This window comes from Leptinotarsa decemlineata, unplaced genomic scaffold (genome assembly GCF_025532065.1).
Source record: "Leptinotarsa decemlineata unplaced genomic scaffold, Ldec_3_MD MMD2_P_RNA_scaffold_2, whole genome shotgun sequence".
Taxonomy (NCBI): domain Eukaryota; kingdom Metazoa; phylum Arthropoda; class Insecta; order Coleoptera; family Chrysomelidae; genus Leptinotarsa; species Leptinotarsa decemlineata.
Genome location: NW_027412529.1, coordinates 19,330,771 through 19,347,835, shown reverse-complemented (window position 1 = coordinate 19,347,835; position 17,065 = coordinate 19,330,771). Strand labels below are relative to the sequence as shown.

At 35.5% G+C, this 17,065-nt stretch overlaps 1 protein-coding gene across 1 annotated transcript in view; it reads right to left on the bottom strand.

Annotated features, from left to right (window-relative positions):
- The window catches only part of LOC111507801 (uncharacterized), a 93,198-nt gene extending 87,435 nt beyond the window's left edge, over positions 1-5,763 (bottom strand). Inside the window, exon 1 of the mRNA XM_074185065.1 lies at positions 5,626-5,763. Within this exon, the coding sequence (XP_074041166.1) occupies positions 5,626-5,698 (73 nt within the window). The 5' untranslated portion in view covers positions 5,699-5,763. The remainder of the gene's footprint in view (positions 1-5,625) is intronic.
- Positions 5,764-17,065: the final 11,302 nt, after the last annotated feature.

Here is a 17,065-nt window from a genome sequence, read left to right as displayed (position 1 = left end):
ACGAATAGGAAAAGAAATGAACCACAAGTACTGAAAGAAGCTCAATTAAAGATTTTGCGAATACGATTTCAAAAACCAATGATTGGACCAGTATTTTGAACATAAAATGAAGTAATTATCAATCATCTTATAAGTGATGACATCATCCCTTACTAGAACACCACTCAATGGGATCGCCAGAAAAATCAGACTTCTTTCGTTTGTTTCGTGTTATGAATAAAATATAATTATAGTGGGAAAGAAAGTTTTTGGCTTTCTACTACTCCATCTTGATAGAAAAAAAAAGAAGGATTAGGGAGTCTTCCAAAGAAAGGAAGGAAGTAGCTCTATACATGGATGTGTAGATGATGCAAAGAAGTAACTTTCAGACACAAACTGAAAGAAAGTCCTCCTGAAACAGCTACTTTCATATAAACATTGAATTATACGAAAGAAAAAATTCTTTCGAAACAAATACTTCTATATGAACACTGAATTATACAGAAGATACTTTTTTCTACTCAGTTTGTATTTCAAACATTCATTGTGGAATAAAAATCAGATATCATTCACATGAGTTCTACTTTAAATGAATGGTAACAAATTGCACTTACATAGAACACTGCCATCCTCACTGGTATACACCGATGTTTCGCCTTAAGACACTTGCCCTAAGGCTCTTCAGTACCAAATTGGATAACATTATAGAAAATACACACACTTCATTCATGATTTACTATTTTTCAATGTCACGGAAAAATTAATCACTCCTAAAAAATATAACCCCTTCAATTCATAATTATAGTGATAGTCTGAAATGGTGTCTAAATCACTGTAGTATACCGATCAATTCCAGAAGTAATGTTGGAAAGGAGTACATACTAGAGTAATTAAGATAATGAGTAAATACATGGCTATTCAAAAAATAAGGTGAGTGTTCAAATTTCCTTGGCTACATACATTCGATTAGCAATTTTTTCATTCATTTATGTTGGTTCACTCATCTTCAATGTTAAAAGTTTCAGCTGTTAAGCATGTTCAGTTTGTTGGTGAGAGACATAAAAGTTGGAAGTTTTCGAAGATTTCGAAAAAAATCGAAAAAATGGATCAAAGAATTTGCATAAAATTTTGCGTAGAAAATGGAATTGAATACTCAAAAACACTAGAAATGTTGACAGTGGCATAAGGTGATTGTACTCTGAGTCAGAAAAGTGTTTACGAGTAGTACACGCTTCTCACAGAATGTCCAGAAGATGTGAATGACGACGATCACCCTGGACGCCCCAGCTCATCAACAACCGATGAAAATATTGAGAAAGTGAAGAAAATTGTTATGGAGAATCCTCGCATCACTATTAGAGAAGTTCATCATGTCAGCATGTCAGTTGACTCATGCCATGCAGTTTTCCCGGAAATTTTGAGAAAGAAGCGTGTGGCATCAAATATCTTTCCAAAAGTTACTGAATTTTTACCAAAAAAACCATCGCATGAGCATCGCTCAGGAATTGTTGAATGACGTCAATGGCTATCCAGATTTGCTTTAAAGGATCATAACTGGTGACGAATCATGAGTACATGGTTATGACATCGAAACCAAAGTCCAATAGTCCCAATGGAAGAGCCTTGGAGAGTCAAGACCAAAACAAGCACGCCAAGTTCGATCAAATGTCAAGGTTTTGCTCACCGTTTCGTTCGATTACCAGCACCAGGAGTTGTTGCCACATGCTCGTACTGTCAATAAGGAGTAATAATTCGAAGTTATGCGCCGCTTGAGAAAAGCAATACGAAGAAAACGTCTGGTACTGAACAAAAACAATCCATGGCATCACGATAATACACCTGCTTACTCGTTATTACCTGTTCGTAACTTTTTCGTCCAAAAACAACACTGTAATCATGCCTCAGCCAGCGTATTCAGCAGATTTGAACCCATGTGCCTTTTTCCTGTTCCCAAGATTAAAGGGGCCCATGGAAGGATGGCATTTTGCGACGATTGAGGAGATTTAACTAAATCGCTGGGAGAGCTCAAGGACATACCAAAAAGTGCATATCAGAACTGTTTCGAGGATTGGGGAGAACGCTAACGTAAGGAGGACTACGTTGAAGGGGACAAAATAGAAACTGATGGATAAATAAATATTTCATGAGAAAAACGATAATTCACCTTAGTTTTGAACAAATCTAAAAAAATGAACTTTAAATGTTTAAAGTTCATTTCTTTAGATTTGTTTACTGCCAGTCTTCAAGCATAGCCCATTGACTAATAAGAAAGTTTTTCTTGCTTATTCAGAGGAATCGGGCAAATTACGGATATGCAGTTGGTTAGTACCTCGTCCACTAGATGGAGTGTTACATTTTGTTGTTCGCTTCAACTTAGGAAGAGGAATGAACTAATCTGAAAGAATTCCGATTTTCAATTATGGAATATTATCGACTTTAGGTCGATGATGGCCACTATCTTCCACTGTTCACAAGTGGTCTGCAAGTGTTCCCGTTCCAAAATTGAAGGTCGACTCTTTCAGTTGTATTGCCAATTGCATATGCAGAAAATTTTCTGTGAATATTTCTGCACTGACGCCTGTCGGATATAATCCAACGCCCTTCGTGGTATTAGCCAGGAGAACAGTTGTTTTCTGGTAGGCGTCAGTCTATTCAACCTACTGTGTAGGTATATTCGAGACTGGCGCATGAACGTTTAAAGTTCATTTCTTTATTTAGATTTGTTTAAAATCTGTTTAAAATCTGTTTACTGCCAGTCTTCAAGCAGTTCTCTCACGAACTAAAACGGTGCCACCTAATCTACTTTCACTAAAAAAAGACAAAATCTAATAACTTCTTTTCATTTCGGGAGTATATTTCTTCCAGTTATACACTGACAGAAATTTCGTAACATGAAGCTATTGAAACAATGGATACTATTGGAATATTCTTTGTACATTCAACCAAAATCTATCACTGCGTACAGCCGTCTTAATTTTTTGTATTATGGTGTGCTTTTGTCTTTCTCGTGAATTTCACTTTTCGTTTTCGACTGATTATTGGTAGGATCATTTGAATTAAATCAAAATACCTGTGGAAGCAAGAAATCATGAATATGGAAAATACTGCGTTAGATGATAGTAACTTGCCATTTCCGTAGTAGCTTGCCATTCAATATTTATTGAATGAACTGTTTGTGGAGTGAAATATATCCAATCTGCTTAACTTTTTCGAGCTGGTCGATATGCATCACATTATAACATATAAAAAACGAACATTTGAACGAAAGTCAATTGCATAATGATGCTACATACTCGTATTCATTGCTGACTAAGAGACAGTATTTTGTTTTCCGTCATTTCGATTTCAGAACGATCGTTTTTCTCTCTGAATGAAAAATTTTATCTGTCATAAATTTATTAAGTAAGTCACCTAATAAACGTTTCACTGAAATAATTCAATCTATCGGAGTTGGAGGGCTCCTGCAATACCAGCCGCTATCTACGTCCAGCTTCAGGTTCATTTTCAAATTAAAATCACATCTACGTTGAAAATTCATGAATTATGTACTGAATCAAAAATAAACCGAAACAATATTATTATATTATACAGTGCATTTCTTTAATGTCCCCTCCCCATTTTATTTTTTAAAGGGGTCAACTCAAAAATTGAAATTTGGGATAATGGAATTAATGCATGAATACTTTATTTTGAAGTAAAATTGACAGATGAAACTTTCAAGATGACAACTGGGCGCCATCTGAAAAAAAAAATTAAATAGAAAGGGGGGGTCTTATGAAACATCTTTTTAAAGCTTCTGACAAATGCTTCACAACCCTAGAACTTAATGTCAATGTCTCCAACTACTACAAAATGGCGGAACTTTCAATAATTGCCTGAATACATTGACATTTAACTACATAATACGAGGCCATTTGCTTTAAATGGCCCCTTGAAAAAAGTCCAAAGGTTTCAAATCCGGCGAGGGGGCTGGCCATTCTGTAGGACCTCGACGGCCAATCCAATGACCGGGAAAAGTAGTATCCAAATAGTTTCTTACTTGTCTGGAGTAATGTGGTGGTGCTCCATCTTTTTGGAATACAATATCCATATCAAATTCATTAGGATTCGCTTCGACGATTTCAGTGATGAGAGGGTCGATCGTAGTTTCCAGCATATTCAAATACAGTTCCTCTGTTAAATTTTGATCAATAAATAGAGGTCCTACAATATGGTTTCCCTATATTCCTGCCCAAACGTTAATTTTTTTCTTAATATTGGGTATGTGTTTCCCGGAAAACTTGAGGGTTGGCGTCAGTCCAATAACGGCAATTTCGTTTATGAACAATGCCGTTTACAAAAAATGTTCATTCGTCACTAAAATAAATATTTTGGAGATAGGTAGGATACTATGATTTCCGTCATGATTTCGCAGATTTCTGTTCTTCGATCAGGGCCATCTTCAGTTAATTGGTGTACCATTTTAATTTTGTGTGGATGATAAGTATTCCACTTCAAAAGTCTCCACACAGTAGAAGGAGACACCTCACGAACATTCGCGACGGAATAAGTAGACTGTTCAGGATTTACTACCATCTCACCAATTATTTGCACTTGCTGTTCTTCCGGAATGGACGGATGACCTGGGGGCTTTTTGTTATGTACACCACCGGTAGTTGTGAATTTGGATACAAGTTCCGTCAAATATTTTCTACAGATAAGATGATTCGGAAAACGTTCATTGAAAATCCTTTCGGTCTCGTGAAAGTTACGTGTCGCACCGTAAATAAAAATCGCTTCAATTTTTTCTTCCAATGGACGAGAATTGACCATTTTAGAGATTGTTGACGTGGTACCTTTCTACAAGTAAAACTGAAAACTAAATGAGAATATTCTAACTGAACAATGATGTTCATTGTCGTACTGACATTTTTTGTCATTTTTATAAACCAAAAATAACTTAACAAACCTTATCGGGTTGTTGGAATTACCATATGGCAGATAAAAAGGAATATTTCCAGAAATATTAATATGCTTTTCTTTATAAAATGATTAATTTCCATCATTTTGTAGTAGGTGAAGATATTGACTTCATATTCTAGGGTTGTAAAGTATTCGTCAGGGGAACTTCAAAATGATGTTTCACAATAATACAGATACTCCGCCTTTCCATTTAATTTTTTTCCCAGATGGTGCCCAGTGGAAATCTTGAAAGTTTTTTCGGTCAGTTTCACTTCAAAATAAAGTATTTATGCATTTATTTCATTATCCCAAATTTCAATTTTTTGAGTTGACCCCTTCAAAAAATAAAAGGGGGGGACATTAAAGAAATGCACTGTATATGTAACCGAGTTTGCGAATCCTCATTTTCAATTATACTTATAAGAATTTGAAACCCTAACTTGAAATAGGAACACTCAATACACAACATCACAACACGTTTTGGACGTGAAAGAGTCAATAGAGACAAAAACGAGAATAAATATAAAGTTGTGCAAGGTCTTTGAAACTAGTGAATTTCTCATGAAATCATTGCTAAATTGAAATTACAATGTTGCAAACCAATCACAGCTAAATTTCATTTATTGTCGCAGAAACTAAATTTCGAGAAACATTTTTCCTCTCTCACTGACCTGTTTTCATTTAGAATAACAAAAATATACTCACTTCGTCCCTCTGTAATAGTTGATAAGACGAGAATAAAGGCCAAAGTAGCTACAAAATGAAACATTGTAGACATAATGCTGCCAGAAAGTGACTTCTGTACGGGTGCTGCACTGAATATTTGGTCCAATATTTACCCTCTTTATATATAGGGCTGGTGTATTTCTATTGAAGTGTTTTCAGAAGATATCGTACTTTAATTTCATGAATGTTTATATTAGCTCTCGAAAACAGCTGGCAATACCCAGAATTATTGCTTTTGGGATTATTAACACAAGTATACCTACTACTTGAAATGATAATGTTTCACCATGTTCATGATTGATTGTTCTGACTAAACAAATATTTACTAAAACTAATTAATACAGTTTATTGTATGATTTTCACTTTAAAGCTTCCTTTAGCTTCCTCCAATAGCTTCCTCAAGCGTAAATTTACTTCTAAATTATAACTATTTTATACTTTAACATATTACTTACTTGTATGCCTACTTTCTTATAAATGATTCTACCTGAAAAGGTTAATTCAAAATGTTATATAAAACATATAAAATAGTTGTAATTTAGAAGTAACTTTCAGTTTACGCTTAAGGAAGCTATTGTATAGCTAAACACGTGTCGCGGTTTTTGTAAAACTCTTTATATTGAAAATCGTATAATAAACTGTATTTATTAGTCTCAATATGGATTTACTAGGAAAAATGTTAGGGGTTCGGATTTACATTTCCTGAAAAGGGATAGTAACAGATTTTCAATCTAAGAGAAGATAAATAATTGGAGAATTGGTAATGCCAGGACCGAAATATTCGGATGAATTTTTTGGAAAAATAAAAATGAAGTTGATAATAAGCTAACTAAGAAAATAAATTATTGTGACCTCAAGTGAAAATGAATTCATAATATAGGTGAGAAAAAAGTTATAAATAAGAAATATAATGTCAAAATATACTAAAAAAGTGACAGCCAAATAAAATGAAGGGAAATAATGGTGAAATAAAGAAAAAAAAAGGTGTCCAAACTAAGCTCATTCACAAATATGTCTAAAAATCCCTCCACCCTTTCTTGGGCAAAGGAAATTCCAATTAGAAACATTACTTACTATATTTACAGGATATTCCAAGATCACAGTGATATCCATCAAATATTTTCAATGAATATAAATTCACTTTTCATGAAACTAAAAGCAGAAAACACAATTCAAAAGCTTCTACTGCCAACTAACTTTGAAGCTTTGTATTTATGTTAAACTGTATATTTTTCAATAACGCCCATTGTGAACACCCTACATCTTACGAACGAAAACCTATGAAAAAATCCAAAATTTTCCAATGAAGGAGAAGTTCGAAGAGTCACTGACTAATTCCTTCTTTGTCATCCAGCTTTTCATCAATATATAGTCTGAGGATCATATTCTGTTCCTTTAATGTTATTCCATTACGAAAAAGGGAATAGTCTGCGATCTTCGTCAATTGTTTTTGAAAAATTTTAGTAAATCTACCCTGAAATGATTCTGATTGAACAAAAATATTTTCGAATAACTTTCGGATAGGTTAGGTTAGGTCTAAAGTAAGTGGGTCCATTCAAGCCTTCACCCCACCCGCAAGGGTTTATTGTGGCTCACACCTATTCACACTCGACGAAATAAACCCAGCTTCTTTACGAAGCTGATTAGTTTGTATGGTGAGTAGTCTTTCAGGTCAGATGGTAAGAGTACGGCTCTGTCGAACTCTAAAAACCTTTCGGATAATCGAATGGTATTATTAGCATTGAAAAGAAACTTATCAACTTCGATATTTTTCCAGTTTTTTAAGTGAGTCACCTGTGCATGTGAACAATCCCATTCATCTCACTCGTTAGAATTGACTGAAATCACAAGTGACTTTCGCTTTCTTCGGAAGCTGAAGTCGGAAACTGAGGGGTTCATCATGGCTTGCCAGGATGGTGTCTTCAACACCTCAGTCTACCGCAGTCTCGTGATGGGTATATAAGGTTCAGGGCCTGCCGCGAGGCGTCCGAGACCCTAATGCACTTGCTGTCAGCATCTCCAGAATACGCGGTCTCGGCCTATATCCATCGACATAATGTGGCCCTAAGATTGCTATATTACCATCTACGGCACTCTTAGAGTATTGACGAGAGACCAGTATTACCCTACGCTCCGGGGGATATTGAATCCGTTGTGGGGAACGAGAAGTGCCTAATTTTTTAGAATTATTCGTTCCCCACCCTCAAGCTCATACAAACTAATGAGCCTGGTGTAGTCCTTCTCGACCACCAGAGCAAGACGATATTTTTCGTGACGTTTTCAGCTCCTGAAGGACGAATAGACGAATATTGACCACATATTGTCCGAAAAGATAAGGAAAAAAGGATAAAATAACGAGATTTTTTTCTCAGAACTCCGCAAACTCTATCCAGACCACTCTGTCAAGATGATTGTTCTGATTATTGGAGTCCTTGATGGAATGATGCCCTCTCTACTCTCGAATCTCAAAATCATACCGGCTTGCTGCACTAAGGCAGAAACCTTAGCCGGACAGATGCGAAAAACTGTCATTCTTGGCTCACTGCGCTAACTCAGGGCACATGATTCTTAGATCCAATGATCACTTACCCCACGGTGTGGAGCGTGGTCATTAGTTGATAATGCTGGCGCGCCATTCCGAATGTATCGGGGCTGACGAGTGCAAACTTCGTTAAAAAATAATAATAATAATAATGATAATAAATAAGCAGGAATGGCCAGTAACACCTGAGTTGCGCCACCAGTTACCCGAGCAACTAGTGCAAAACCGAACCGTCAGCCCGGGCGCACCTGGTTGGAAAAACACTACTTTCCCTCCGGTGCCGGCCGTGGGTTTACATGGCCAATCACCGGGTGGATTCAAAACTCGTTTCCTGGTAGTCTTGTTGGGGTAGGGCCTTTGACGATGACTTATCTACCGATGACAAGCCTGGCAAATAACAACGGACGCTTTGAGTGGACTCAAGAGCTAAGAGATAGCCTATTGATGTGTTGTGAAACATGTCCGGAGCATGTTTGTATTTTTTGCTCAAAACCGTAAGGATTACGTATCTTGTCTTCGGCGGCAGGGCTATATCACTCCTTCCCAGCAAGCTAACGAAGTGGTGGAAGTGACAGTTCTACCACCCGTTTAGGGCTCTGAAGTCACAAGAACTGGCTTGTTCGGATGTAGAGTTTCAGACAAAATCTGACAGAAGAGGCTGACATCTGGCAAATTAACACCGCCATGTTCAGCGACATTCAATCGCTTTCCGAATCGGCCTTGCGGTAATGAATCAGGCGTAACACAAAATTTTTTATCAGTTACGATAGTTCTTAGGTTTAGTGAGTTATTGTGAAAAAGTAATTAATAAATTTGCACAAGAATCTATTGAAGTAAACTGACAGGATTGTGAAAAATTAGTCTGTGACTATGGCCAGATGAAGATTCAAAAACTGGGAAAGATTTGAAGAATATTTTGATCAATGAACTTGTTCAATGAATCCGTGTTTATTAATTATTTTTGGATCCAGAGTATTAAACCATGGATTAGACTGATGCAAGTAGAGATAGAATAGACAGAAATCTGGTACAAATTACTGAGAAGGAAGACCAGACAGATTCCATTCTTTCGAGTTAGAGTTGTTGGTTATAGTGTACTGAAATAGTTTTGTCATAATACATTGGATACCGAATTTATTTTCTGTAGTCCGGTCAAATTAGACCAAAAAATAAGAGTTAAGCTACCCAAATTCCCACCAAGCTGAAAATCAGTAAGATTGTTTAAAATATGATCAAAAGTAAAATTTGAAAGTTCACCATCCTTCCCTTGTATGGAAAAAAATTATTCAAGGTCAAAGGTCAAAAAAATTAGTTTTTCGCGATTTTCAGCGAAACGGTAAAAGTTTTATGATTAAAATATTCCAGACAAAAATTGTAGATCATAAAATTATCTACAAAAAATGTAATAATCCTTTTTTTTTACGAGTCACCGTTTTTGAGATATAACTATTCAAACAGTTGTAAAAGTTGTAATCGTCATGAAATGCATGAGCACGCCACGTATATGAATAGTCAATTCACTAACCAATGAAGGCAACATTTTCAAGATCATTCAAAATTGGTCAGATTAAAGCAATCAATTTGAAACGAAAACTTCACTTTCCTGTTCTGACTTCAACAAAAGGCATTTATATATTATTATACCAAGCATTTCAAACAAATTGAATCCCTTTATTATAAGCAATTGCTAGAATTTTCATATAAATAATAATATTAATTAGAAAGTTTCTATTAGTACCTATCTTCTATTCGAATTTCAATATTTAATACAAATAAGAAATGAAACTTTCGAATTTTTTCTCTACATAGAAATATTATAAAGAAATGTGTCTCATTGATTCGTTATTATCCAGGGTTGCCGAAAAAATAGTGTACGCAGACCATTCGAAAACAGTTTTTTGGACTCGCAGACTTCCAGGACCTGCCTTAAAATTTTGTCTACTCGTCCAAAATACAGTATTTTCGGACTGGATATATAGTGCATATGTATATAGACTAAGACCCTTCAAAAATTATCAGATGAAACCAATCAATGTGAAACGGAAACTTCAGTTTCTTGTTCTGACTTCAGCAAAAGGCTTTCAAATATACCAAGCATTTCAAACAAATTGAATGCCTTCAATATTAGCAATTGCTGGAATTTTCGTATGAATATTAATATAAATTAAATTTTTTCGTTAGAATTAACATAAATAAGAACTGAAATGTTTTGTTCCTCAAATGAATATAATAAAGTAATGGGTGTCATTGATTTGTTATTACAAAAAAAAATCTGTTCAAAATCTGTTTTTTCATTAACCACGCACCCCTACGAACGACAACCCTCAGAAGTTGAAACTTGTACGAGCTAAGAATTAACGAGGTATTACCTTTTAACGTTAGATTCCTAACACGAATTGGACGATAGCAAGTAAAAATCGATCGTTCAGACTAGGGCTTGAACCACCGACCAACACGACAGTGAGTTCGAGTGAGTGAACAAAGCACACACGTCGAACCGCCTGGCTACCGATCGGCTACACGGTTACCGAAAAAATTGTTTTTTTGGACTCGCAGATTTCCAGGACTAGCCTCAGAATATTGTCTACTCATCCAAAACACAGTATTTTCGGACTTGTAACGTAAATTACTAATTATTGTTGTATAATTTTCCAAAGTAGAAATATACTGAAGAAATGTAAAACTGGAACCTCTGGCGCAAAATATATCTAAAATAAGCACTTTTCCCAATCACCAGAATATCATTACTCTTCTCGATGCACGTTCTGGTGATTGAGAAAAGTTCCTTTGCGTAGAAATATACTATCAACACAAAAAATTTCACAAAAACGATATAATAATATAGCCCAGGAAATAAAATAGTTCTTATCAAAAACCTGTTCTTTTTAACTGTTCATGTTCACCTATTCTTGAATGACGTCTCATCTTTTACCCACTGAAGGAACAGCGCATACCCACGTTAAGGAGAAAGAACAGTGAATACCCACGTTGAGGAGAATTCACAGGGACAGGGACCTACAATTTTGCAACAGGTAGGTATTTAATTAATTCATTTGAAACTATTCGAAGTAAATAACATCCTGATGCCAATTTTTTATTCAAAGCTGAAATATGTTGATCAAATTTTAATTTGTTATCCATGAAGATTAAAGCACGAGTAGTTAGCGTCACACCATTTTATCACAACGACTGATTGTTGGACCTCACTGAATAATGATAGTTTCAATAATATAGCTATTCATTTTATTGATGAAAAATTCAAAAAGCAGTCAATCCCTCTAAAATGTGCAGTTTTTACAAGTCTCATACGATTGAAAATTTGGCGCGAGATTTGAAAAATGTTAACAAGGAGTGGGGGATTAACAATAAAATTCTGTTGACCGTATCAGACAATGCTGCAAATGTTAATGGTAGATACTATTGATGATGTACTTAAGTGGAAGTTTTTTGAATGAATGCCTATACAGTGAATCTTATTGTTCAGAACGCACTAGTTGTCGTAAAAACGACAATTGATTCAGTGAAAACGGTGGCATCACATTTCAAAAGAAGTTCGCAAAGTCCACGAATAAATTGATTGAATTCCAAAAGGATATACAGGAATGGCACCAAAGAAATTGATCTAAGATGTGGTTACAAGGTGGAATTCCACATTTTATATAATTGATAGATTAATTGAGTTAGAGGAAGTAGTTAGTAGGAAGTTTGAAATGAACAGCTGAAAATAAAAATTATATTAAACCAGATATGAAATTACAATAAAATAAAAAATAAGCAAACAATGTACTTGTGATGCACTGTTTGGAAACTTTGGTGTAGTAATGAATATTACTGGAGTTTTTTCCCAACACCAAACCGTTATTTTAGCACCTCAACACGTGTTTCGATAACCAAGTGATCATCTTCAAGAGGAAGATCAAACTGTAAAATATGTGTATAAAGGTAAACATGTGAAATTGAAGAAATATGAATGTGAACTTATATCTTGACCTAATAAGTACATAATATATAACATAAAAAGAATGACTAAATATCTGTTAAGTATACATTCAATATTGTTTGGACCCACGGCTACCTCCTTTGTGACTAATTGAACGATTTTGAAAATAGAATAGTTTCTATATAATTATATCCAATGGATTTTGAGCTCTCGATACTTAACTTACTGTTCGAGGTAACTATTCAGTATATCCTTCTTTCAATAATTTGGTTCACTCTTTCTGCAGGTACTGATTGAAGGCACTTTTTGATTATTTTTAATATTTATTGGTTGCGGGTATGTCTTAACTCAATGGGTATTTCAGCATAGACAATTGGACTCAGATAAGACAGAAACTCTTGGTGTTTGGTTGTTCCCACTTTGGGTACTTTTGTTGGGTATTTAGCGGCACATTCTCCAGAAGCTCAGGCAGATCATCTCGTGAAAATTTTTGAAGTAAAACTCCTTTACGCGCGCTTGACTTGGGGGGGGTAAGCTGGTGAATGCGTGACGAGAGCGTTACGAAAAGTTTGATCGGGTGAGGCGACTGGAAGTTGGTGATTATTGAAAGAGAGAGAGTTATGTTCCATATATTAGACAAGAGAGAAAGGTGCGAGCACACATTCACGGTCGAGTAGACTCTGAAGAATTGGGAGAAATCTATCTAACTTTGCCAGCAATTTTAGCAGAAGATTTCATTGTTAATTATATATACTTCGCCAAGCTTTCGCTTATAATATAAAGCTTCTACAGGGCAGTAAAAATCAGTGAAAAACAATGAATTCTGTTAAAAAAAATCTGTTTAAAAATCTGTTTTTCCGTTAACCAGCTGTCACACCCCTACGAACGACAACCCTCAGAAGTCGAAACTTGTGCGAGCTAAGGATTAACGAGGTCTTACCTTTTAACGTGTGATTCCTAACACGGGTTGGACGATAGCAAGTGAAGATCGATCGTTCAGACTAGGGCTTGAACCACTGACCAACACGGCAGCCAATTCGAGTGAGTGAACAAAGCACCCACGTCGAACCGCTTGACTACCGACCGACATATACATTGAACATATACATTGAACATATACATTGATGAAAGAAAGTTAAACGTGTCAAAAAACATATTTAAAACAAACTGTTGATTGAATCTGAACATAAATCAGTACAACCTAGCGTGAAAGTAAATCCAAATACTGGGAAAAAGTGAAAAGGACTGCCTAACATATCTTCCAGTTATTCAAAGTCCAGTTCCAAAATTACACTGAGTAGTTTAATACACCACCGATAGATCGGTTTCGGAGTACTTGCTCCTCGCCGGTACCGGACAAGTTATTTCAGATGGAGTGAACCGTCTGAATAATCCGAAAAAACAAAATACAAAGTCGTAGGTCTTACATGAGAGGCATGGGTTAAGGTGTTTTTCACCTGAACTGGGGCGTGTCATATGCACCTCTTCGAAATATGTTTACCGTCGATTAGTCGATTGGCAAACGAAGGTGTTTCAATAAGCTTTATCAAATAAAAATAATGGTTTTCCAACATTTCCAGTTATACTGATAGTTATTGGTACCAACTTGCTTATTTTCCTGTATATTCTCACATTTTTCAATACCATAACTCTGTGTGAATTGTTATCAAAATATTCATTTGTGTACTCAAAAAACTAGGTATTCGACTCTCGAGTGATTCCCCATAAAATTCAAGTTTGACAGAAAACATTAAAAAACTATTATTGATTCATCAAAATACTTCATTCCATCGTCTTGTAGGAGTAACATTTTCAAAATATTATACAAGGTGTTTGGAATCGATTACTAATTCTGAAAATATAGAACTGGGCCAAGAATCAGTTTTTTTCGAATGGAACACCCTGTATTTCAGGATAATTTTAAAGTTCCGATATGATTTTGAGTCATTTCCATGAAACATTTCGTGTATCAAAAATCAACCTTTCATGAGATATTTCAATTTTTCTTAAAAAAGTAATACATGCGCATATCCACCATATAAAACTACGGGTTACCAAATCTCCATTTCGAACAATTACAGAGAGTTTGTTAGAGCTATCAGTTATCATCATAGTTTTTATTGAAGACAGAATTTCAGATGAATGAATATTGAGTTGAAAAATGTGTATTCTAAATGTTCCATAAAAGAGCGAAAATTCAAAAATATATCATTATCTTTCCGCACAAAATATAAAAACTTTTTCAAAATATATTCGAAGACATTTCTGTAAATTTCCTAGCATTTTTAAATCTCTTCATCAGCATGACTGATGTCATCGTCATCTAGGGCGTTGAATGCTTGTTGAACTTTTCTAACCATATTCTTCTTGCTTGTTACATAATCTGCATATACAATATTTTTTATATCTTCCCAAATATATCAGTCCCTAGGAGACAGCTCGGGGAAACGTGCTTGCCAAAGGTACAGCCTATTATTGGCAAAATCCACCTATCATTACATAATTGATCGATTAATACGCCTACAGTCCCGCATTTATGAGGCAGTGCTCAATTAATGAATTATCCACTACAACCCTCATAACATTTTGAAGAATGTTACACCATTCACCATTCAAATGTTCATCATAGATTTACAAACCCAGAATCCTATTGTACTTCACAGCACATGGACGCGTTGAAACTCCGAAAGTAAGTATTATGACGATTAAAAATCCATTTTTGGTAAAGTTAGCTTTATCACTCCATATAATTTTTTCAAGATAATGTGGATCTTTCTATCAGCAACCATTCGCAAAACTCAAATCGACGGCAAATCCGTGCCTTTCAAATAATGTACCAGATGAGTGGTCCTGGATTTGACCAGTAAGTTTTTTCACAATATTTTATCGGCCATTTCAGAACCTATACCAGTGAAATATTCATTATAAAAAGCATCTAATTTTTCAGTGGGATCTGTTACTAGCTCACCCTGTTCGTTTTTCAATCGAGTATTACTTAGAGAAACTCTATCTTTGTTTTTATTTGTGAAGTTATTAACCAGTTCCCATTTTTTTACAGTTTGTTCTGCTCTTTTTCGAGCTGTTCCCGCTATAAGTTATTTACCCTCTCTGATCGATCAAAATACATAGAGTAGAGATATTGAATAACTTTTGGCGGTAATGACAATTGAAACTGCATTCGAAAACTTTCCCCGAGTACCTACACTTGGTGGAGGACATAGTGTTATGACCAAGAATGAGTCAAGTGCTGTTCGTTTTCAAACGGCTCGGGTAGATCTCGTAAAGTCTAGGAAGAAGGTCGTCTGCTTGATTCTAAATAAGATTTGAGATGCGTAACTCGCAATGAAAGCTGTACAAAATAATACACGTGAAAAAGAAGTAATGGGTCAATGGCTATTAACGCATTGTTCTATGCATTCACAATTTTCTCGTAAATGAACCCAGGAGAACATTGCTCAATTTTCAATTCGTCAGTTTCTAGTAATATTGTAAAGGCGCATCCGTAGTGGGAGGCTCAGATACATCAGTTTCTTGGTTTCCCGATGGAACAATTCTCAATTTGACCAGTAACCACTCTGGATATTAATTTCAAATTGCCAAATTACGCCAAACTCAACCAAATTTTTATAAAATCAACATGTATAAAATAAAATTCTGCAGGCAATAATTATGGTTATGGAAAAAAGTAACATGGCCAAACATCACGGGCTCAAAGACAAGCTTTTTGGTACGAATAATGTTGACCTACGTGGAGAGTGAATTGAAACTATATTTCTTCAATTAGAGAATACACAAAGACGGATATATTGTATTTTCAACCCAATTTTTAAGCAGATTAACTGGATCAAAGTTTATGAGATAATTGAAGTCAGTGCGTGAAGAATGTTCATAAGTAGGCCGCTTCAGCTGCCAGGGCTATCCAGCCAGGAGTTCCAGGATCATGTTGCTACTACAGGTGGAGCCCACACTAAAGTGGATCTGAGTTGGACCCAAACCCCACTTGGTTTTGAGCTATAACAAAGTTCGACTGTAGTTTGAGGTCAGTAAACAAGCAATGTCCGTCTGCATTAGAGTGTAAGCACTAATGTGAGTAAAGTAAAGTTTGGCTTTGAATTGTCCGTCCTCGCTATATTGATTGGTCCAGTCTATCCAAATATTATGTTTCAATAATGCTTGAAACTCTCTATAGTCTGCTTGAGGGTGATTAGAGAGTGGATGATTTCTTCCAATATTGGCTAAAGTATCGGCTATATCATTACCCTTGATGTTGGAATGACTAGGAATCCATGCCAAATGTATGCTAAATTCCTTTGCGACGGCTCTGTATATCAGTTGTCTTGTACGTAATGAAAGGTAATCACTGTTTGCCGATATAGTTGACCAGGAGATTTTTGCCAGGGCGCTTTTTGAGTCGCTAAAAATAACTGCGTGTTTGAGATCGTTGTCCACAATATATTGTATTGCTTCTTGGATGGCTGTTATTTCAGCTGAGCATATTGAAAAGAAAGAGGGTAATCGTCCAGAATGGTTTAGGTTGTGTGAAAAAACTCCAATGCCAACATTACCGCGTTCATCTTTTGATCCATCGGTGAAAAAATATGTGTGATTGGCAAATTGTTGCTGGGCGAGTCTGAGAAAATCCTGGTGGTTGTCGTTCTCTTTGGAGAGATTCATTTCATGGTTGCTGTTTTTGTGACAGTGCAATGTTGCGTATTCTACAACATGATGATGTGAATTGTGATCAATGGCATGTAATATTACTTTAGGTTATGTATGCCAACTCGTGAAAGTTAACCAAATTCTTTAAATTAATTTTATGAATCAATAAAAATCTCTAGAATCATCAACGGTGTATATTATCAAATCCATGGTTTTCCGTTTTTGTATGTAGGTATAAATGAATTGTATTTTTATGAGAATATTGGAATGGAAATATC